This window comes from Bubalus bubalis, chromosome 9 (assembly GCF_019923935.1).
Source record: "Bubalus bubalis isolate 160015118507 breed Murrah chromosome 9, NDDB_SH_1, whole genome shotgun sequence".
NCBI lineage: Eukaryota > Metazoa > Chordata > Mammalia > Artiodactyla > Bovidae > Bubalus > Bubalus bubalis.
The window spans coordinates 89,953,263-89,974,741 of NC_059165.1; the positions used below are offsets into that span (position 1 = coordinate 89,953,263).

At 56.7% G+C, this 21,479-nt stretch overlaps 1 protein-coding gene and 1 long non-coding RNA gene across 2 annotated transcripts; one reads left to right on the forward strand and one right to left on the reverse strand.

Annotated features, from left to right (window-relative positions):
• Positions 1-4,514: 4,514 nt before the first annotated feature.
• On the reverse strand, positions 4,515-21,397 carry LINGO3 (leucine rich repeat and Ig domain containing 3). Its single transcript, XM_025293118.2, has 2 exons — positions 20,586-21,397; positions 4,515-8,602 (listed from the first exon to the last, which is right to left on the reverse strand). Exons 1-2 carry the CDS (start codon positions 21,161-21,163, stop codon positions 6,778-6,780), a joined length of 2,403 nt encoding a protein of 800 aa, XP_025148903.2. The 5' UTR covers positions 21,164-21,397; the 3' UTR covers positions 4,515-6,777.
• Positions 6,809-13,111, forward strand: LOC123335134. Its single transcript, XR_006553486.1, has 2 exons — positions 6,809-6,946; positions 12,733-13,111. It is a non-coding gene; the product is annotated as an uncharacterized LOC123335134 (long non-coding RNA).
• Positions 21,398-21,479: the final 82 nt, after the last annotated feature.

Below are 21,479 nucleotides of genomic sequence, written 5' to 3' on the forward strand. Positions count from 1 at the left end.
CATGGAAAATCAAGAAATGGTGAAAATCCAGGGAAAACCAGACAGTGTGAAATTCTAGCTTAAGTACATGCTGTCTAAACTGTCTGGGGCCTGAGGCTTACCTTACCTACTCGGAGGCGTGAGTGGCATCTCTCTGAAACCCAGCCTCTTCCCCTCTGTAGAGGAAGAACCAAGAAGTCTCTGCGGTTGAGAAGATGCAAAGACATTTTTGTTTTGTAGTCTGAGCATCTTCCATGCTGAGTTTCTCCTGCCCCATCTCATTTCCCTTAGAGGGCTGGAGTCCACACAGGGTCACACAGCAGGTCCAGGATGGGCTGAGAGGTCTACAGGCCGTTACTGGGTGGCCCCTGGGTGTGGGGAAGGAGACAAATCCATCTCATGGAATCCCCCACATTTTGGGCCACACTGACCTGCTGACCTTCAGCATTTCCAGTGTGAGGGTCCATGACTTGATTCAATATTTTTTCTTTACTGGCACTCAGCTTCTGTAATTCACAGAATGGATGTTCTCTGTCTTTAATCCATGGGGCAGCCTGTGATTTGGGTGGATTTCAGAATCATTCAGTGGGAGGACCGTGAGCTTGCGGAAGGGTCTGTGAATTATGCGGACAAGGATTCCACAAATCCCAGACTGTTTCAGGCGGACCAGAAGGGACCAAAGGTACTGAGGAAACGGACTCCTCACTGCCCAAACCCCTGCTGATGACCAGTTCTTATTCTTCCCTTCATAAGACCCTGGGGCGGGGGGAGGGGTAGTCACCCAGCCAGGCCATGGCTCCAATCCAGGATTAATTAGGGTGAGGCAAGCAAGACACTCACTTTAGGCACAGAATTTAAGGTGACGCCAACAAAACAAAACAGCCCAGTAATCAAGATAAATAACATTTTTGTTGTTGCTGTTCGTCATTAAGTCGGGTCTGACTCTTTGCAACCCCATGGACTGCAGCACGCCAGGCTTCCCTGTCCTTCACTATCTCCCTGATGTTGCTCAGATTCATGTCCATTGAGTTGGTGATGCCATCTAAACATCTCGTCCTGTCGCTCCCTTCTCCTCCTGCCTTCAATCTTTCCCAGGATCAGGATCTTTTCCAATGAGTCTGCTCTTCCCATCAGGTGGCCAAAGTATTGGAGCTTCGGCTTCAGCAGCAGTCCTTCCAATGAATATTCAGGGTTGATTTCCTTTAGGATTATCTGGTTTGATCTCTTTGTTGTCCAAGGGACTCTCAACAGTCTTTTCCAGCACCACAATTCAAAGGCATCAGTTCTTTGGTGCTCAGCCTTCTTTATGGTCCAACTCTCACATCCATACATGACTACTGGAAAAACCATAGCTTTGACTATAGGCACTTTTGTTGGCAGAGTGATGTCTTAAATAACATTGTAATATAATATTTAAAAAAAAAACTTATTTGCAGACTGTGGCCCTTGGGCTGGTGGCTATTTTTGTAAATAAAGTTTTGTTGGAATGAGGGCCAGCGTTAGGGTGTGAGGAGTGAGGCAGGGTCATGCCAAGGCAGAGTGGATCTTTATTTAAAAGGATAGTATTCTGTCCGTTGTGGACTTGGGGCATGAATTGATTCCATTTGTTGATTATTGATCTTTTTAAAAAATTCGTTTTATTTTGAAATTTTACTTGGCTGTGTCAGGTCTTGGCTGCAGCACACGGGTCTTCATTGCTTAATGTCGGGTCTTTTCTTGTGGCTCATGGACTCTCTAGTTGTGATGTTCGTGTTCAGTAGTTTTGGCATTCAGGCTTAGCTGCCCTGTGGCATGTGGGATCTTAGTTCCCTGACCAGGGATGGAACGTGCATCCCCTGCATTGCAAGGTAGATTCTTAACCACTGAACCACCAGGGAGATCCCTAGACTATTGATCTTGATGACTGAGATCTGGGCATCCCCTTAAATTTTATGCTCAGGGTCACTCGCCTCACCCTGGGGTAGGGTAGGGGAAAGCTGGCAGAGGGGCCAGGGTGGAACAAACAGTGACACCCCTGGGGACTTCTCCACTCAGGACAGGCAGGGTTGGGGGGAACTAGTGTCTGGGACCCCCTCAAGAAGGCCCCCCCTTGGAGTGGGTGGGGGGCTTTGTGGTGAAGGAGAGCAGTCGCCTGCTAACATCTGTTTAGCACCCCAACATGCCCAACACCCCATCGAGCCCCAATGGACAGTCCTCCCCTTCAGCCTAGAAATGGGGAATGCCTGCCTCAGCTCACCCTCAAATGTGACCTCGGTGTGTGTGACCCCCACAGTGGCCCTGTCTGGCTACCCCAGCTCGGGGTCAGGCCCTCTGCAGATCCTAAAGCTGTTCTTCTATTTGAAGAGTATTTTTGGAGCACTGCAGGAGCTGAGGCCAAATTCCCTGCATCCCTGGCATTGCCCAGAACAGGGTTCTGGATGCCAGATGCTCCCGAATTTTCCATGACTTGGCATTTCTGAGAAAAATGCCTCAGTTTTGGTGGCAGGCAGGATTACAGTCCCCAAAGGTGTCCATCTCCAGGACCTGTGAACATGTTATGTGGCATGACAGGGGGAAATGAAGGTTTCAGATTAGAGGAGGATGGGAGTGACCCTGGATTCCTTGGGGGGTCCTTATAAGAGGGATGGGGAGGGTCAGAGGCAGAGAGAGACGGGAGATGCTGTGTTGCTGGCTGTGAGGATGGAAGACGAGGCTGTGAGCCAGGGATGCGGTGCCTCTAGAAGCTGGAAAAGGCAGGAGCCTCTGGCAGGAACCAACTCCAATCCATTTTAGACTTCTGAGCCCCAGAGCTGTTGAATGACGAATCTCGGTTGTTGTAAGCCATTAAGTTTTGTTACAGCGGCTGTAGGAAGCTCATACAGTTCCCTGCATGAAAGAGGACCACAATCCTCCAGTTTATGGATGTGCACACTGCACAGAGAGGGGGCGTGACTTCCCCCAGGGCACACAGCACTCAGGCTGCGGGCACACAGCACTCAGGCCGCAGACACCCATCTGAGGGGCCCCGCCTTGGGTTTCTGGCCACCAACTGGATGAGACCCCTTCTGCTGTCCTTGGACACCTGAGGAAGGAGTACCCCTCAGCTGCATCCCAAAGATAAGACAGGATTCAGGAAACCCTGGATCTTGTACCTGGTTTGAACCAGGGACTCAGGTGGCCCCTGTGGATGAGGAAACCGAGGCACAGGAGGAGGCAGTCTTTCACCTGCCTTTACTGCAGCATGATAGGGGAGATGAGGCCGCAAGGGAGGGTCCTACGGCCCAGCCTGCCCACTCCCACCTGACTTCTTGGAAATCAGGCTTGGAGGAGTTGCCCCAGAGTGCCCCCCACATCCCCTTTTCTGGTTCTGTCTCCTGCGGGGTAGGAAGGCAGTTTCTTCCCATGTTCAAATGAAGCACCTGAGGTCCTGGGACTGTTCTGTTGGTCCAGTGGCTAAGACTCTGCACTTCCAATGCAGGGGACCCAGGTTCAATCCCTGGTCAGGGAACCAGATCCCATATGCTGCAACTAAAGGTCTCACTTGCTGCAATGAAGATGGAAGATCTCGCGTGCTGCCACCAAGACCTGGTGCAGCCCAATAAATAAATATTTTAAAAAAAGAAAGAAACCGAGGCCCAGAGAGTGACCCTGGGGTGTGAGAGGCTGCCCTTGGCCATAGTTTCTGCTGGGTGCCCTCAGGCCACCTCCATACAGAAATATTAATGGCAGAGGCCTCCAGGGCCCAGCAGGGTTTGAGCCCTGACTTCAGCCTCTGCGTTCTGCTGTCCCCATCCATCAGGAGTGGGGGGGGGGCGGGGGGGGTGGAGGAGGGTCTCTTCAGCCCCAGGGCAGGAAGCCACCAGCTCCAGAGTCACAATGGGGAGGGCATAAGTCTGCACCTCCTTTATTCCTTTCCTCCCAGCTGCTTGGCTCTTCCCCTGGATCCAGTTCAGGGCAGGAGTTTCCTTGGACAGCTTGGTCTCACTGGTCCCTCTCAGCACCCTACTTATTATCCCTGGCTGGAGACTCTGGGTAGGCTTGACCCTCCCTTTGCCCATCTGTAAAATGGGGTTATAATCTTCCCTCATAACTCAGTCAGTAAAGAATATGCCTGCAAGGCAGGAGACCCAGGTTTGATTCTTGGGTTGGGAAGATTCCTTGGAGAAGGAAATGGCAACCCACTCCAGTATTCTTGCCTGGAGAATCCCATGGACAGAGGAGCTTGGCAGGCTAGAGTCCATGGGGTTGCAAGAGTCAGCCACAACTTAGCTATTAAACCACCACCACCAAAATGGGGTCAGAGCAGTACCCAGCTCACAGGGGAGTGAACACAGGCAGCGCTGGAAACTGCACGAACACTCCTGAAGTGTGACCTCCAACCTCATCACATGGTTCATTCTCCACAAACGCCCTGTTACTCAGGGTCAGCTTTGGTGCTGAAGCTAGGCAGCTCCCCCAGGGACCCCAGAAACCCCTACTTCCTTTCCCTGCTCTTCCCATAAAAAGAAAGCTCCGAAGTTTGCTATTAAATTGGTTTCATCTTTATTGGATTCCAACCAAATACAGCAGGGTAAGGGTGGGAGGGGACAAGGGGTGTTGGTTCATGTTGGGGTGGGGGCAGGCAGAGGGGGGCTGGGAGATCCCGATAACACTGACGATCTATGAGTCCTAACACTGTCCTAACACTGTCGAGAACATACTCCCTCTCGTCATAATGATGCTAAAGGCACTTGGATGTCGTTTTTTGAGGGACCCTCAGGGTTGTCATGGCAACCAAGGTCAGGCGGATGCTAAGGGAAAAAAAAAAAACTAGTCCATTCTGTTCGACTCTGTATGGGGCTGCTGGACACCCCATTCGGCTCTCCCCATGTCCTGCCGTGAACGGGGTTGGAGTGGGGGTCCCCACCTGGACTGGCTGTGGTCAGTAGCCTGCCACTCTGTCCTGTTGGCCCACGAACACAATGTGGGGCAGGACCAGGGCCTCCTAATGTTTCTAGCCCAGGAAGAGTGGCCAGTGTCCATTCCCAAGTTCTGTCTGAATCCTTTGCTCAAAATTGCCAGGGTAGACACTTTTTTCCTCTGGCTTGTCTCAGAAAGACCTTGAGGAATCCAGAAAACAGGTCAATCATCAAGCTTGTCCATGGGCCTGGCCTCTATGTATGGAGCAATAGGTTTGGCCATCAGACTGATTTTATAGACGTGGACATCAATGGCCTTCAGTTGCCAAGCAAGATTACACAGCTGGGTGAAAACAGAGCCTTCTTACAAGGTCCGTGAGAATACTGTCTAACCTGGTCAGTAGCCAAGCTCCTCTCTGGCTGAGGTCTGGCCCCACAACACTTCCTGTGCCCCTTCCCCCCAACTGTTTGTCTGGCCGAGGTAGAAAGAGTGGGGGCAAGGACCAGGCTAGGGGAGGCAGGGTCATGTATGGCTCCTGTTTGGCATCTGAATGCTTATGCAAAACCTCAGCTCCTGCTGCACATCTCCAGTGACAGGGAACTCACTACCTGTAGAGCAACAGGGCAATGACCTTGGGGCAATGACCTTCTTTCACCTGAGCGACAGTCTTCCTGTGACTCTCCACTCAATGGCCCTAGATCTGCCCCAGTGTTGCAGAGACAAAGGTGCCTCTGTCATCTCCTAATGTCCCAGATTTGGACTTCCTTGTGGCTTGAACCTCTGTCCCATCCTTGCTTGCTGTCACTGCCCCCACAGTGCACATGACAAGGACCCTCAGAACCATCCAGACACTTGTCTCCTTCCCAAGGTGAGCAGTGGTCAACAGGGAAGGGATGGTGCAGACTCAGGACTGAAGGTCACGCCATCTGGCCTGCTGGAAAGGGACACCCTGGAAGCAATGCTCCTGGACCAGGGGCCAGGACAGCTGTCCCTCCGGGGTGGTGAGGGCACAGGAAGCAAGCAGCAGCTGAGGGATGGTGGGAGGAACTGGAGGAATGGCTTCTCCTAGCTGGCAGCCCGTCTTGCGGGGCTGGCAGGTCCTGGTGGGAGGGAGTCTGGGTACAGGGACTTGGGCCAGCAGGTCAGGGGCCATCCTGTGTGCTGGACCCCTTCAGGGTGAGCCTGACCAGCAAGACCTTAGCTCAGCACCTGAGGTCTGCATCAAGTGGCCAGCTGAGAGGGAGCCAGGGGTCAGTGAACGTCTGGGTGTGAGCAGAAACGGGTCTCAGGTGTGAGCTGCCTGGCCGAGGTGGGGACTGGTCTCTACCAAAAGCCCAAAGCGCCCGTGGTGATCTCGGGGCACCTGCTTAGTGTCAGCTGGGTATGAGGGGTGTGTGTGTGTTCCCCTCTGGATCTGTGCATCGTGGTTGTATGTCCTGGGTGTAAGTATGTGCTCTGGTGTAGTTGGAGGGGGGTATCCAGGTGTGAACAGAGTGGGCTCTCTCATGCTCTGACCCGGAGGCGGGACTGCCTTCCCTGGGATTCCAGGTGTAGACCATCTCCACCAGGTGTGAGTTGTTTTGTGTTGAGGACCCTGGATCTCTGAGCTCCCATCCCACCCTCTCCCAGCTGAGCAACCACACCAGGGGCAGGAAGACAGGGTGACACCCTTAGAAAAAAACGCTTGAGAAACTCTGCAAAAGACGCATCCTGATGAAAAAACAGTTCTGTGGTTGGGTCCCTACAAAAAAAGGGGGAAGTTCTGCCAGGAGTCGGCTCGCGGCCGCCCCCTATGGGAGATGCATAGGTGGTCGTCAGATGGGCCAGCCGCCAGCCGGCGAGGGCTCGGACGGAGACGGAGACGCTGCTTCCGGCGCAGGCGCAGCGGCGGGGGCCGCGGGCGGTGGGCCCCAAGGCCTCTCATATCATCTTCATGTTGAACTTGCGGGCGCCCCCCTGGCCCGCCGCTGTGGCGGGCCCGTCCACCTTGCGGAAAGAGTACTCCACCGAGAAGTTGTTCTTGTGCTGCCCGCGGCCGCGGCTCCACACAAAGAGGAGCAGGAAGCAGAAGAGGACGACACCCAGGAAGGTGATGCAGCCCATGGCGGTGGACACCAGGATAGTGGTGAGGTCGAGCGGGAAGCGCGCGGCCACCTGCGTGTCGTTGCGGCCCTCGCCCAGGGTCCGGTTGACGGCCGGCTCGGGCTGCACGCTCAGGGTGGCGAAGTAGGTGTCGTTGCCGCCCGCGTTGCTGGCCACGCACGTGTAGGTGCCGCTGTCCCCCGGCCGTGCGTCCCGGATGTGCAGCGTGCCGCCCGGCAGCACGCGCGCCCGGCCGGCGCTGGCGGCGGTCACCGTGCGGTGGCGCGGGGTCACCCATGCTACGGTGGGCGCCGGCTCGCCCTCGGCGCGGCACTGGAAGCGCACGTCGGCGCCCGCGGCCGCTGTGATGCGCTGCAGCCGCCGCTCGCGGATCTTGGGCTTGCGGCACACGAAGTACTCGAAGAGCGCCGAGTCTGGCAGGCTGCGCAGCGCGTCGCCGCGGACCTCGGCCGGGGTGGCGCAGGCCGGCGGGCGGCCGTCGAAGTTGAGGGTCTTGCGGCGTTGCACGACCCACAGCAGGCGGCAGTCGCAGGCCAGCGGGTTCCCGTCCACGCGCAGCGTCTCCAGCGTGTTGACTGAGTGGAAGGTGCTCTCCTCTAGCGTGGACAGCAGGTTGTTGGAGAGGTTGAGCAGGCGAATCTGCCGCAGCCCCAGGAAGGCCTGCGGCTCCACCACGGCCAACAGAGCCCCAGCCAGGTGCAGCTCACGCAGGCGCACCAGGTCGCGGAAGGACCCGCGTGGCACCGTGCTGATGGGGTTGTGCGACAGGTTGAGGCAGGTGAGGTGAGCCTGGTGGCGCAGGGCGGCGGAGGGCACGGCGGTGATGTTGGTGTGTGTGACGGACAGCGAGGTCAAGTTGAGCCCCCTCAGGCTGCCGGCGGCCACCTCCTCCAGCAGCGGCCAGTTGTCGATCTCCAAGTGCAGCAGGCCTGGGAGCCGCTGGAAGTTCTGGTCCTCCAAGGCGGCGATGGCCAGGTGGCGCAGCCGCAGGGCGCCCAGGCCCCGCAAGTGGCCCAGCGACTCGCCTGACAGTGCTGTCAGGTTGCAGCGCTCCAGGGTGAGCTCCTCCAGCGCCAGCAGCCCGGAGAAGGCTCGGCGCGAGATGAACACCAGGTCGTTGTCGCCCACTTCCAGCCGGCGGAGGCTGCGCAGATCCTGGAAGGTGTAGTCCAGGAGGATGACCAGCTTGTTCTCGCTCAGGTCCAGTAGCGTGAGGTTGTCCAGGCGTGTGAAGACGCCGGGCGGGATGAGCTTGAGCAGGTTACCGCGGAGGCGCAGCACGCGCAGTCGCGGCAGGTTGGCGAAGGCACCTGGCTCCACGTGCGCGATCACATTCTCGCTCAGGTCCAGCTCCTCCAGCAGCGGCAGGGCGGCCAGGTCTCCTGGGTTCAGGCAGCGGATGCGGTTGCGGCTGAGCTCCAGCAAGCGCGTCTCGGCCGGGATGCCGTCGGGCACCGCAGTCAACCGGCGCCGGGGACAGGCTACCGCGCGCGTCTGCGCCGTACACTCGCAGCGGGCCGGGCAGCCCCCTGCGGGGGGCAGGGCCGCGGGCAGGAGCAGGAACTGCAGGCTTAGCACCCACAGCCAGCAGGTCATGGTGTGGAGCCTGGGCCTAGGGCCACGCCACCATCCTCGTGGGCACCTGTGGGCGGGGTCAGCATTAGTACCCGTACTCCAGGCTTGTCCTATCCCATCCTACCAGTGTGCTCAGGAAGCGATTGTCCACCGTGGGACCCGGAATCCCACTCCTGGGCATCTACCCAAGGGCTGTGAGGGGATCAGCCTGGATGGATGCTCAGGGTGGACAGAGGGGTAACTTCAGATCAGGACAGGTGACATTTGTGCTGAGACCCTGTACAGGGTTCATTTGTGTTCTCCCTAAAAGAACCACGGCTTCCCAGATGGCACTAGTGGTAGACAGTCTGCCTGCCAATGCAGGAGACATAAGAGATGTGGGTTCAGTCCCTGGGTCAAGAAGATCCCCTGGAGCAGGAAATGGCTACCCACTCCAGTATTCCTGCCTGGAGAATCGCATGGAGAGAGGAGCCTGGCAGGCTACAGTCTATGAGGTTGCAAAGAGTTGGTCATGACTGAGCACACACAGACACACACATACACAAAACATGTAGAAGTCCCCTGATTCATTGTAAGGGGCCTCCTTTGAAAATAGGTTCTTTGCAGATGTGATGAATTGAGATGAATTTATATTGGATTCAGTTGGCCCTGAATCAAATGACTGATGTCCTTGTAACAAAATGGCAGTTTGGATGTGCACAGAGATGCACACAGAAGGAATAAGGCCATGTGAAGACAGAGGCAGGGACTGGAGGGATGTGTCTATATAAGTCGAGGATGGCTGGGGTTCCCAGAAGCTGGGAGAGGCATGAAGGACCCTCCCTTGGAGCCTTTAGAGGGAGATAGCCCTACAACACCTGAATTTCAGACTCATGGCCTCCAGAAGCCGGAGCGCATAGACTTCTGTTGTTTTAAGTCACTCAGTTTGTAGTACTTTGTTTTGGCCACAGGAAGCTCATGCAGACCCATAGGAGGACAAGGAAAGGGCCATGGGTGTTAGGGAAAGATGGTTCCAGGCTGGAGGAATGGCCAGTGCAAAGGCCCTGAGGCAGTAGGAGCAAGTGGAGTGAGTGAGGGGTGGGGAACCAGGAGATGCATTGGAGGGGCTACAGAGGCCGATGATGTGACTGGGAAGGACCAGAGGAACAGATGCCAAATGCCTGGGCCTCTGCATCTGTGCCTTCCGAGTTGCTCCATCTCTCCAGGCAGCCAGCTGGCCCTCCATCCCCCATCTCCCCCATGCTCTGCTGGGCTGCAGCCCAGATCCCAGGGCCAAGGTGGGTGGGGGAGGGGAAGGAGCAGCCAGATGGCAGCTGGAGGGAGCTGCTCTGTTGGTGGGGCAGCTATTTTCAGCATCTGAGCAGCTGAAGCCCCCGGGCTTCCCCTGACTGCCCCCCACCAGCACATCCCTACTGCCTCTTTCCTCATTGTTCCCACAGGCCTCACCCAGCAAGGACCCAGGCTCTAGATCCTCACCTGTGAGGTCAGCTCCTGCCTGCCTGGACCCTTTGGAGAATTTTAGGTGAAAACGAACAGACACAGAGCCCAGAGTAACTGTTGGCTTAATGCTCGAGGTGAATCATATGTCACCAGGAAGAGAGTTTGTATTTTGCAGGTGTCATCAAATTAAGATGAGGTCATGCCAGAGTAGGGTGGGCCCTGATCCAACGATGGGTGTCCTTATGAAAGGGGGAAATTTGGATGCAGACATGCAGGAATGATGGCCATGTGACGACGGAGGCAGAGATTGGACTGATGCATTTATAAGCCAAGAGACACCAGGGTTGCCAGAAAGCACCAGAAGCTGCAAGAAACAAGGGAGGATCCACCCCTCGAGTCTGCACAGCCCTGCTGACACCTTGACTTTGAATGTCTGGCCTCTAGAACAGAGAGAGTAACTTTCTGTTGTTTAAGCCACCCTATTTGTGGTCTTTCATTATGGCAGCTACTGGATACTAATACAAGACCTTAACGAGTAGCCACATATCCATAAAAAAAAAAACACACACGAGAGCAGAGTGGCATCAACAAAGAGGTTTGCTGCAGCGTCGTTTGGAAAACCAAAAAACTGGAACTAACCTAGATATCCATCTACAGGGGATCCAGGAAATAAATTGTGGTCCATGCCTGCTGTGAAACACAGGGATACTTTTATGTACCAATGAAGAAAGACAGTGGAGGTGCATGTATACGGGGGGAATAAAACCCCTAGAACTAATCTCAGTGTCCATCAATGGGTCCTCAGTCACGTCCAGCTCTTTGCGACCCCATGGACTGTAGCCATCCAGGCTCCTCTGCCCATGGAATTTTTTAGGCAAGAATATTGGAGTGGGGTGCCATTTTGTACTCCAGGGGATCTTCCTGATCCAGGGATTGAATCCTCATCTCTCATCTCCTGTATTGGTAGGCGGATTCTTTCCCACTACTACCACCTGGGAAGCCGGTTCATCAAGAGGGCATTGGTTAAATAAGCTAGGGTCTGTGCCTGCTGTGGAATCAAGGACATTCATGTGTACTTAGTAGAGAAAGAAAGCCGAGATTTACTTATATGGAGGAAAAATGGAACTAACCTAGGCGCCCATCAATAGGGGATCAAAGAAGCCATAAAGCATGGTTATTGTGGAATGCTGGGAGATTTAAATGTACCCACAAGGAAAGATGGCTGAGTTGTAGTTCCAAAAGAGGCTGGAGGAATCGAGGTTCCCAAACAATCACAGACAGCACAAGCCTATTCATCAGGAAGTAAAATCAAACACCAAACTCAATTCTTGATTTGGGTGGGCACATAAACACCTGTGCAGGTGCTCCCGAAATGCCCGGGGATTCACACACTGTATGAACACCACTGTTAGGGGCAGGGATGGAGTTGCAGTCATGGAGAGCATGGTCACACCATGAGGAAACCAAGGCACCCCTGGTCTCCAGGAGGTCATGGGTCTTAGCTCTCTAACCCTGGCTGGGGAACCCAGTGGGGAGGCGGACAGAGGGAGCGCGAAGCATCTGGTTCCGCTTTCCCACTGCAACTGTCCTTAATCCCAATCCGCAAATTGCAGGGAACACAATCCTTCCCCGAGGCAAGCTGCCTTCCCAGGCTCTCTTTCTAGGTCATTCTCTTCCATGTTGTTGCCCTGGACAGCAAGCAGAGGGGCCATGTCCCACGAGGGGACAAGACAGAAACAATGGTCCCCTATTCATCCATCTCTTTCTACCTTAAACTGGCTCTGCAGTCACTCCTAGGTCGGGCCACTCCCCGTGGCCAAGGGGTCACTGTCTGTCACCCAGGGATAGGGGACAACTCCTCAGTGGTCTGCTTCAGAGCAGCCAGGCCCCACCAGCTCTGCCCCCAGAAGGAAATGACTGGTGTCGTTCAGTGCCCCAAACAGACTCCTCGTGGGGGTGGGGGGCAGAGCAGCCTGCTCTTTTCTTTCTGCAGGAGAGAACTCACACCCCTGTCCCCTCCCCTCCTTCTCTCCCTCTCCTCACTCTGCTCCAGATGCACAGGCCTGCTCGCTGCCCCTCCAACACACCTGGTGAGGTCCTGCCCCAGGGCCTTTGCACATGTTAGGCAATACCCAGACCACCATCCCTACAAGGCTCGCTCCCTGACTTTATTTGGATCTGGCCCTCAATGTCACTTCCTTGGTGACTTTTAGTACTCAAGTACCCTCCCAGTCTCTCTTATATGCCACTTAAACCCCTGTTCAAAGCTGGTCATTGTCTTCATCCACATGGCAAACACTGTAGCAGCCACTGCTCTGGGCTATCTGAATGGGTCCATTTAAGTCCCACAACATCCTCGTTGGGAGGGGGAAGCCCCACTGTCACCCTCATTTTACAGATGGGAACACGGAGGCACAAAGCAACTTAAGTCACCAGCTCAGGTACACACGGGGCTTCCCAGGTGGCAGCAGTGGTGAAGAATCCGCCAGTGCAGGAGATACAAGAGAGGTGGGTTGGACTCCTGGGTTGAAAAGATCTGTAGAAGGAAATGGCAACCCACTTCAGTATTCTTGCCTGGGAAACCCCATGGACAGAGGAACCAGGCAGGCTGTAGCCCATGGGGTTGCAGAGAGTTAGACATGTCTTAGCACAGGTTCACATAGCACGTCGGAGGTGGCAGGGGGTAGTCTCAGGGAGAGGTTGGTGGTGCTCAATCCTGTAACACTCTCTCTCTCTCTCTCTCTCTTTTCTAAACAGGCAGGAGAGAGTCTTGGCAGTTCATCCGGCTAGGATTCAAAACACAGCGCTGTTTTCACTGGACCTGCAATGCTCGTTTCCTCTCATTCATCGATTCCATCCACCTGTCAGTCAACAAACGTCTACCGTGCCAGGCATCTTCCAAGTGCTGGGGACACAGAGAGCCTGAGACAAACAGGTCAGCTTTCTGGGAGCCGACAGATAATAAAAGAGGTAAATACAGGCTCTTCTACCTCCGGCGGCCATAAATGAAGAGGAATAAATCAGGAAGATGACAGCGGGGTGTTGAGGGGATTGTAATCATCATCATCAATTTACTGAGGAAAGATGGTTGTGCAAAGAGTTAGGGAGGGAGAGAGGGGGCCTAGCAGATAGGGGGCAGCAGGACCGGGCCGGTCAGCCCAGGAGGCTGGGAGCAGGCACTGTAGAGAGAGGAAGGTGGATTTTCTATCTACAAACTTAAAAAATATTAAAAAAAATTTTTTTAAGTTTTTATTTATTTGGTTGTGCCAGGTCTTACTTGCAGTATGTGGGATTTAGTTACCTGACCAGGGATCAAACCCAGGTTCCCTGCATTGGGAGCACAGAGTCCTAACCGCTGGACCACCAGGGAAGTCTCCCCCCCAAATTTTTTAAGTTGGAAAGAATTTTAAAAAATAGTTGTTGCAGAGGCAGCTAAGAACAATGTCAGGAAGGAAGTACTCAATTCGAGAGGTCAGGAAAGCTAGGGCGCAGCCACTGTGATACAGTTTCTTGGAAAGGCCTGCGGAGACCTCGGTTCTGATGCGCTGTGTGACCTCCAATGAAAAACGCGCCCTCTGTGAACCTCGCCTGCCAAAGGCAGCGAAACCTCGGTGTCCTCAGAGCGCTCATGCTGTAATTGCTCCCAGGATGAGAGGACAGCTGGTCCTTTGGTGCCCAGCAGGGGCCACTCCAGCTGTGACCTAGTTTGTGAACTCCAGCCTCTCCCAACCCAGGGCGGGCCTGTCATCTTCTCTGCAGGGGGTGGGCGGACTCGCAACTGGGCTGGAGCTTCCGATGCCTCCCCGACTAGGGTTCTGGCCCCTCCATGTTGGGAAGGGATCCTGGGACCTTAACTGCCTCCAGTAGCTGTGTTCACTCATGTTCCTGGATGTTGGGGGGCTGGGAAGTGGGAGAGCTCGGGGGAGGACTGAGGGTGATGGAACTGAGCTGAGATGTCCAAATGCCCTGCATCCCTGCCACTCTCAGATAATCAAGGGCCGGGTACCCTGAGCAAGTGAGTCACCCTCTCTGGGCCTGTTTCCCTGCCTGGAGGCCTGGGCCTTGCAATGGGGTTAGAAGGCCAGGTTCCCAGGTCCTGAGTAGGGTGCTCACGCTCAGTCATGTCTGACTCTTTGCGACCCCGTGACTGCAGCCCTCCAGGCTCTTCTGTCCATGGGGTTTTATCCCAGGCAAGAATACTGGAGTGGGTTCCCATTCCCTTCTCCAGGGGATCTTCCTGACCCAGGGATCAAACCTGAATCTCCTGCATTGGCAGGTGGATTCTTTACCGCTGAGCCACCGGGGAAGCCCCCAATTAGGCTGGGAGTCTAATTCTAGTCCCACTTCTGCTAAGTTTTCAGGGCATCAGGTCCACTTCCTGAAAGGCAGTGAGAACACCAGCTGTGGATGGTGGTGGGAAGGGCAGGCCAGGCAGGGAGGACAGGGTGGGCAAAGGCTGTGAAGTGGGGGCTGTGCTGGATGGCAAAGTGAGGCTGTGTGGACAGGCTGCTGTTGAGTCCACACTTTCTCTGCCCCTTCCCTCCTCCGTGAGGCCGTGGCCTTGGGGGAGGTGACCCCCACAGGGCTGTCAAGGTCCCCACCTGCCCTCTAGACCCTCCATTTCCCTCCAGGGACCCGCCTCCCACCTGGGGCCTCGCCTCCCGTCTGCTCAGGACTAGACACCATCTGTTCACTGATGACTCCCAGTCCTGTGTCTCTTCTGAGCTCCAGCCCCAGGGACTGGAGCCACATCCCTGACATCACCCGGAGGCCCTGCAGCGTCCCAACTTCAGCCTCCCCTGGCAGCTCCTTGCTCACACCCCCGGCCAATCCATCACCAGGTGCAGTCAGCTTCACCTCCAAATATATCCCAGATCCACCTTGTTCTGCAGCTCTGCCACTGCCAGGCCCCCGCCTGCCAGCATGGGCTCCAGCTCACTCCCCAGCATTCAGCAGACACCCTGCCTTCTCAGGTTTCAGTGTTCCTGCCTGCAGAATGGACTGGAGTTGTGTGAGGGTCTCTTGACCCTGCTGACCTTTGGGGCCAGGTCATTCTCTGTGTGTGTAGGGGGGCTGTCCTGGGTGCTGTAGGGTGTGGAGCAGCCTCCTGGTCCCCACTCCCTTGACACCAGGAGCCCCCCAGTCGTGACAACCACAGATGTCTCCAGACATCACCCATGTCCCCTGGGGGCAGGATCACCCAGGTAAGATCCATGTTGTAGAGGGTGCTAGACACAGAGCAGGCATCCAGTTGATGCCCCAGGAAGAAACAGGCTGATTATCTGTTTGTGTTATCAGTGAGGAAGCAGAGGCCTGGGGAGGGGAAGTGACTCACCCAAGAGGAGAGAAGTACATGTAAGATTCGAACCCAAGGCTCCATACCCTCTTCTCCCATGGCTCTCTCGGGGTCAGGGCGAGGGGACCCCCACCTCCGTGGAGCCCTGACTTCTGCCAGCTCTGCAGACCCAGGAGCTGCCCTGTGTCAGCCGGCCAGAACTGAGACGCCCCAGGGCTGCCTAAGAGCATGGCTCCCTCCTCGCATGTTATGGAGGCTTCGGGGTCAGTGAGCACATGACCTGTGGCCAGGGGTGGAGAAGGCCCTGGGTCCAGCCTGGCCCTTCCTGGGTCCCCTGCCCCCGTGTGGCTGCCAATGCCAGAAAAACTCCTTGCCACATGACTGAACACTGCTCATGCTGAGCATGGTGTAGACCAGACCCCCTGAATACTCAGACCCCCATGCAGAGCCAGGGCCCCCACCCTCATTTTCCAGACTTGGGATCCAGAGCCTGGGGGTTGGTGGCTGAGAACCTACCCATCTCCTTCCCCAGCAAGGGGCAGGTCCCATGGGGGCAGGGCTCTACCAGCCACAGTCCAAACCTCTATCTGTCCCTCTAAACCCCAGCAGGCCAAGCATGGGTGCTGGGGGCACAGCAGCACCCCAGCTTTCCTTGGCACTTTTTTTTTTTTTCCTATTTCAAGTGTTCAGTGGTTTTTTGGTGTGTTCACAAGTATGTGTAGTCATTACCACTAATTCCAGAACATTCCATCCCCCAAAAGAAGCCCTGTCCCCATCAGCAGTCACTCCCTCCCAGCCCCTGACAACAGGAACCCACTCTCTGTCTCTGTGGATCAGCCTGCTCTGCACGTTTCCCATCAGTGGAATCACACCCAGTGTGTCCTTCTGTGTCTGCTTCTCTCACTGAGCATCGTGTGGGGCAGGCAAGCAGACAAGAGATGCAAACACATCCGTGAAGTATATCATTTGGGAGAAGCAGGGGTCTGCTATGGTCTGATGCTTTGTCCAGCATGGCTGGAAAGGTGTGTCTGAGTTGAGTCTTGAGTAGGGGTGGGTGGGCAGCAGTGAGCCAAGAGGAAGGCTGGGAGATGGTGTTCCGGGTAGAGGGGTCCGCCAGGGTGAAGGCCCTGAGGTGGGGGGAAGGGCTGGTGCTGGGAGGAAAGAAAGGGGGAGTGACTGGAGGCTGAGGGCACATCTGAGTTTGGGGCTGGGAGTTGGGGTTGGCAAGGGTGGAACCATGCAGGGTGCTGAACCCACAGTGAGGTGTAGGGACTTGATTCTGAGAGCGATGGAGAGCTGTGGGGGAGGTTTGAGAAGGAACATGATGGAGCTGTGTTGGCATCTGAAGATGCATCTGGGTTTGTGTGTTCTGGGCCTGTCACCCTACATCACATGAACCCGGACAGTCACCCTCCTGGACAGCGCTGTCCTGAGGGTGGGGACCACGTCAGTCCCTTCTCTACCCCCCACCACCAGCATGCACAGAGCTGGGTGCTCTGTGGGCCAATGAGGGAAGCAGAGAGATTCCAGCAACAGGACGAGATCTCCAGGGTCCCCACGGGAGCTTGCCCCTGACTACCTTGGAAGAGACTTGTAAAGCGCTGAACCTCAGCTTCCTGTTCTGCAAAAGGGACTCAGGTGACCAGCAACTGCTCTCCGGGCGCTGACTGAGTAGCAGGTGAGAACTCAGAGAGAGAGGGTACTTTATAACCTGGGGCCTTTGGAAAAGTCTCCACTGGGTGTCGGCTGGGGTCAGGTGCCCTGAGTCCTAGGCCTTGTTCTGCTCTCAGCCATTCATTCCATGTGCATTTATTTTATTTATTTTTTCATTCCACGTGCATTTAATGGGCACCTTCTGTGTACCATGCAGTGTTCTAGTTCTTAAGGGAAACAGCTTTGAAAAATACAGACGGAATCCCTGCCAGTCATCCACAGGTGATAAAGAGAAGAAAGGGTACCGGAGGCCACGTGTGGACGGTGCAACAGAGAATAACAGGGAGGTGGGGCCTGCGGTCAGCCAAAGAACGGCCCCTCCAAAGATGCCCACAGCCTGACCCCTGAAACCTACAAATGTTACTTTATGTGGCAAAGAGGGACGAAATTAAGGATGCTGATCGGTTCACCCTGAGGTGGGGACAATTGTGGACTCCCCGGGGGCCCAGTGTCATCACAGTGTCCTTAGAAGAGGAAGGCGGGAGGGTCAGAGGCACAGAGAGATGGGAGATGCTGGGCTGCTGACTGTGAGGATGGAGGGAGGGGCCATGAGCCAGGGATGAGGCGCCTCTAGAAGCTGGAAAAGACAGGAGCTGGTGCTTCCCAGGAGCCTCCGGAGGGACCAGCCCTGCCCACGCCTGGGTTTAGCCGTGTGAGGCCCGAGCTGGACTCCTGATCTGCAGGATTGTGAGAGAATCAATGTGTGTGGTTTGAGCACTAGGTTTGTGGCAGTCTGTGGCAGCACCCCTGGGAGCCCTGTGCAGGGTCTTTGCAGATTTGAAGAGGAGGTGGGAGGAGGCCTCTGTGGAGCTGTGCGCCCACTCTGGGGGCTGGAAGGGGGAGGGGGCCCTGCTCCCTGCAGTATCTGCCATCAGTATCAGCAGCAGTGCAGGAAGCTATCTGGGGGAGGAACCCAAAATCTGTCCGTCCAGGGCAACAGACAGAGAGAGACCCTCCTCTCCAAAGCCCCCAGCAGGCCTTAACCCAAATTTATCATGAAGGTGGGTGGGGGTGGGGTGGTGGCTCGGGTTGCCAGGGCCCCTCCCCAGGATCAGAGGCAGCCCAACTCCTCCCTGCCCCACCCCACGGAGTGAGCTTTGCCCCCACAGACACATGGGACAAGTCGTCCCATTCCCTCCCAGGCTGGGGGACGCTGAACACTGCTTTGGGTGAGACTGAGCCAAGCCCCCTGAAGGAAGCAGCTAAACCCATAGGAGGACAGGGAGGGGGGTGAATAGATGCAGCTGGCAGCTGGCCCCTCTGTCCCCTCCCCCTACCCCACCACAAATGGGGCCAGAGGGACCCAGGGCAGTGTTGTTTGGTGGGCCCTCAAAGTGTTCCCTGTTCAGGCTTCCAGATGGACTTGGGAGGTGGGGCCCGGCCCCCACGCAGCCCTCTGAGGCCCTTTTTTGGGGACATACTGCCGACCCCTTCAGGACTGGTGTATCCTTCGTCCTAGATCTGGCCCTTCCGGGACTTTCATCCACGACAATTCATTAAGCCCTAATTAGTCTCTGTCAGCCATTAGTCCCTTTTAACCCTTCAGGGGACTGGGGGGCCTCCCGACCCACTTTCCTTGACCGCCTTTGGCAGGTGAGGCCTCTAGAACCACATTTTGAATGTCTACCGTCTACCACAGCCACTCAGCCACTAGCCCAGCCCAGCCCCAAAGGTGGAAACAGTGAAGCCCACTTGGAGAAAACGAGACTGAGGGTCAGAGTGGTCCCCAGTTCACCTGGCAGCACTCAGCTTGAGAGTCAACATTTGAACCCTGGTCCAATGCCAGCTACCTTTCACTGAATCCCAGAGCCCTATTGGAAGGTCTTCTTCAGAGGCGCAGGATTGACATGTGGTGGTGGGCAGCTCGCTATGGGCCCACCTGGAGCGAGCTTTGCTTGGAGAGTTCTCTGAGAGGCTCTCCACCTGGTGAGTAGGTGATGACTCAGGGGCACCCGGGAATGACAGCCTTGTGGGAAGAGAAATCAAGCTGACGCCTGAGACCTGCTTTATATTCCCACTCAGCAAGGTACCTTCGGATCCTGGGCGTCCTGTGGGGGTGGCTGGGAGCAGCCACCCCCATTCTACAGATGAACACACTGAGGCCGAGCTGCTGTGTTAACAGTGGGGATGATCATGGCTGCCCTGCCATCACACAATATCTGGCTCATGGCAGCCCCATGCTGGGGGCGCAACGCATCTGCATTTCTTACACCCTGTGTTGATGTCCATCTCAAAACTGGAGCTCACAGAAGGGCTGTCTTTTGTCAGAAGTCACCAGCGAGGGTGGGGAACAGAGAGGCAGGCTGAGCAAGTCTGGCTTTAGCCCTTTCGAGCCCTCATCCCATGGTGGATGGCCCCTTCCCACCACTCCATGCCATCCAGGTAGAAGGAGGAGAAGCCGCACCTGTGGGGGAAGCCTACGGGGTCTTCCAACTCAGATCCTGTCTCAGATGGCTGCCACTCTGGCTCAGAGGGGGAATGGAGCAAGGCAAGACACTCAGAGCCCGATGGCTCCAGACCTCTCCCTACCTGCCTGCACCTGGCTTCCACCAACCTCACCCACAGAGACCCCATGTCCTCTGCCTCTGGGTACTCACACACCACAGCCTTCCCAGCCTCCACACCTCCTCCAGGGAGCCCTCCTGTGTTGCTCCAGGTTTTAGAGCCCTACTCTCCCTGAAAGTACCCCCCCCCGGCCCCGATAAAACCCCAGATGGTCCTTCTGTCTGCTGCCATGCTGCCGCAGACACCCCCTCCCCACGCCCCCGCCAGAAGCAAGAGGTTCTCAACCATTTCTGTACAAGCGTGGATTCACCGGGGACTGCTTGTTAACAATGCAGGCTCCTGGGCACAAACCCCAGACGTCCTTATTCCTCAGAACTGGGGGGCTGGGGTGCCTGTACTGTTAGTGCCTGGGGCACGTGGTCTGGAAAATAAGGACCAGGTCTTTTCCTGCACTGGGATCAAGGCACAAGGTGCTGCCCTCCCCAACTTGTTGAATGGGGCTCAGTGGCCTCCCGGGCCAGGCCCTGGGAGGCACCTATGCCAAGCTTCAAGGGACAGAGAGAAGCTCCCACCCCACCCTTGCTGCTGACTGGACACAGGCCCGCGGGGCAGGGGGCCTGGCCCTGTGCTCCCAAATCCTCCCACCTGGCTGGACTGTCCCCAGCCCAGCGATGCAGCAAGTCCTGGTGTTAACGCCTCCTGCGCCTTCCTGGTGCAGCCCCCCGGGGTGGACCAGACTTCGCCGGAAGGGAGGGCGGAAAGGCTCCGGACCCGACCGTCCCCGGTTCCCAGACCCAGCCAGTGCCCCATCCTAACCCCCTTTGGAGGGGAGCGCATGCCTCCAGGCGTCCCCACTGCCTCCAGAGAGACGATCACCGGGCTCCTTGCTCCTCGGCGCCCCGGGAAGGGACAGGGGGACCTCAGCATGGCGACTGGCCCCCCAAAGTTTCCAGGGGGAGCGCTGGGGGCCTGGCGAGGAGCAACGCACCCGGGAGAGGCGCTCAGGGAGAGTGGCCCCCAGGCAAGGATGGGGGCGCGCGTGGGGGCTATGGCGCGCAGGTGGTGCGGGGTCACCGGGCCCTGCACGGACACTCACCTGGGCGGCTCCGCCGTGGACACGGCGCGGGCTGCGGCGCGGGGGCCGCCCGGAGCCGACAGGAGCCGCCGCCACCGCCGCCTCCCGGGTCCGCCGTGCGCGCCTCCACCGGCGCGTGCCCGCCGCCGCCCTCCTCGGTGCGCGGGACTGCGCTCCGCCGTGCGCGCGGCCCGCCGGCTGGGGTGCGCGGCGCCCCAACCGCAGGTGTGCGGGGCTGCAGGAAGCGAGGACACGTGCGCGCAGGTGCCGGGACGCGCGCCAGGGCGGCGGGCGGGGGCAGGGCGTCCAGGCTCTGGGAGCGTGTGCTGCCCCGCGCACACCCGCCCGCGGACCAGGGCCTTTGTGGACCTGCAGAGGCTGCGGTGCGGGCAACGCAGGGCTCCCCATCTGCGCTTGTCTGGCATCTGCCCCTCCTCGCTGCCCCCACTCCGGGTCTCCAGCACCTGACACCTGGACCCCTGCCCCAGCCTCTTCCACTCCTGCCAGCCGTCCAGGCCCATTCCCCATACAGGTCGCAGAGGCTGCTTAACCACTGGCCTCTGGAATTGACTATGGCTCCCTATTGAACCTGGATTCATGTCTAAACGTGGTGTATATTTCTGGATTTTCGGTACCTGTGCCTTCCTCCCGCCGCCCTACTCGTGCCTCACTCCTTCCCCGGAAGGTCCCCTTGCTCCTCTTTGAACACACCAAGAGGGCCCTGCCCGGCTCAGGGCCTTTCCCCTTACTGTTCCCTCTGCCTTTCCCTGCATCCTTCTTGGCCAGTGTGTAATTACTCGTGTTTATGCAGCAGCCTGCTCAGTGGATGTTAGTGGAAAGAATGACTCTTACTTTTACATACTGTGATGTATGTAGTTTCCTGATTCCCTGGTACTGGGCCTGCCCGGGGTCGGC

Coding starts and splice junctions, on each gene's coding strand:
- LINGO3 (XM_025293118.2), bottom strand. CDS start 21,163: ATGAATCCAGGTTCAATAGGGAGCCATAGTCAATTCCAGAGGCCAGTG. Junction 8,603..20,585: donor TCCACGGCGGAGCCGCCCAG/GTGAGTGTCCGT, acceptor CCCCGCCCACAG/GTGCCCACGAGGATGGTGGC.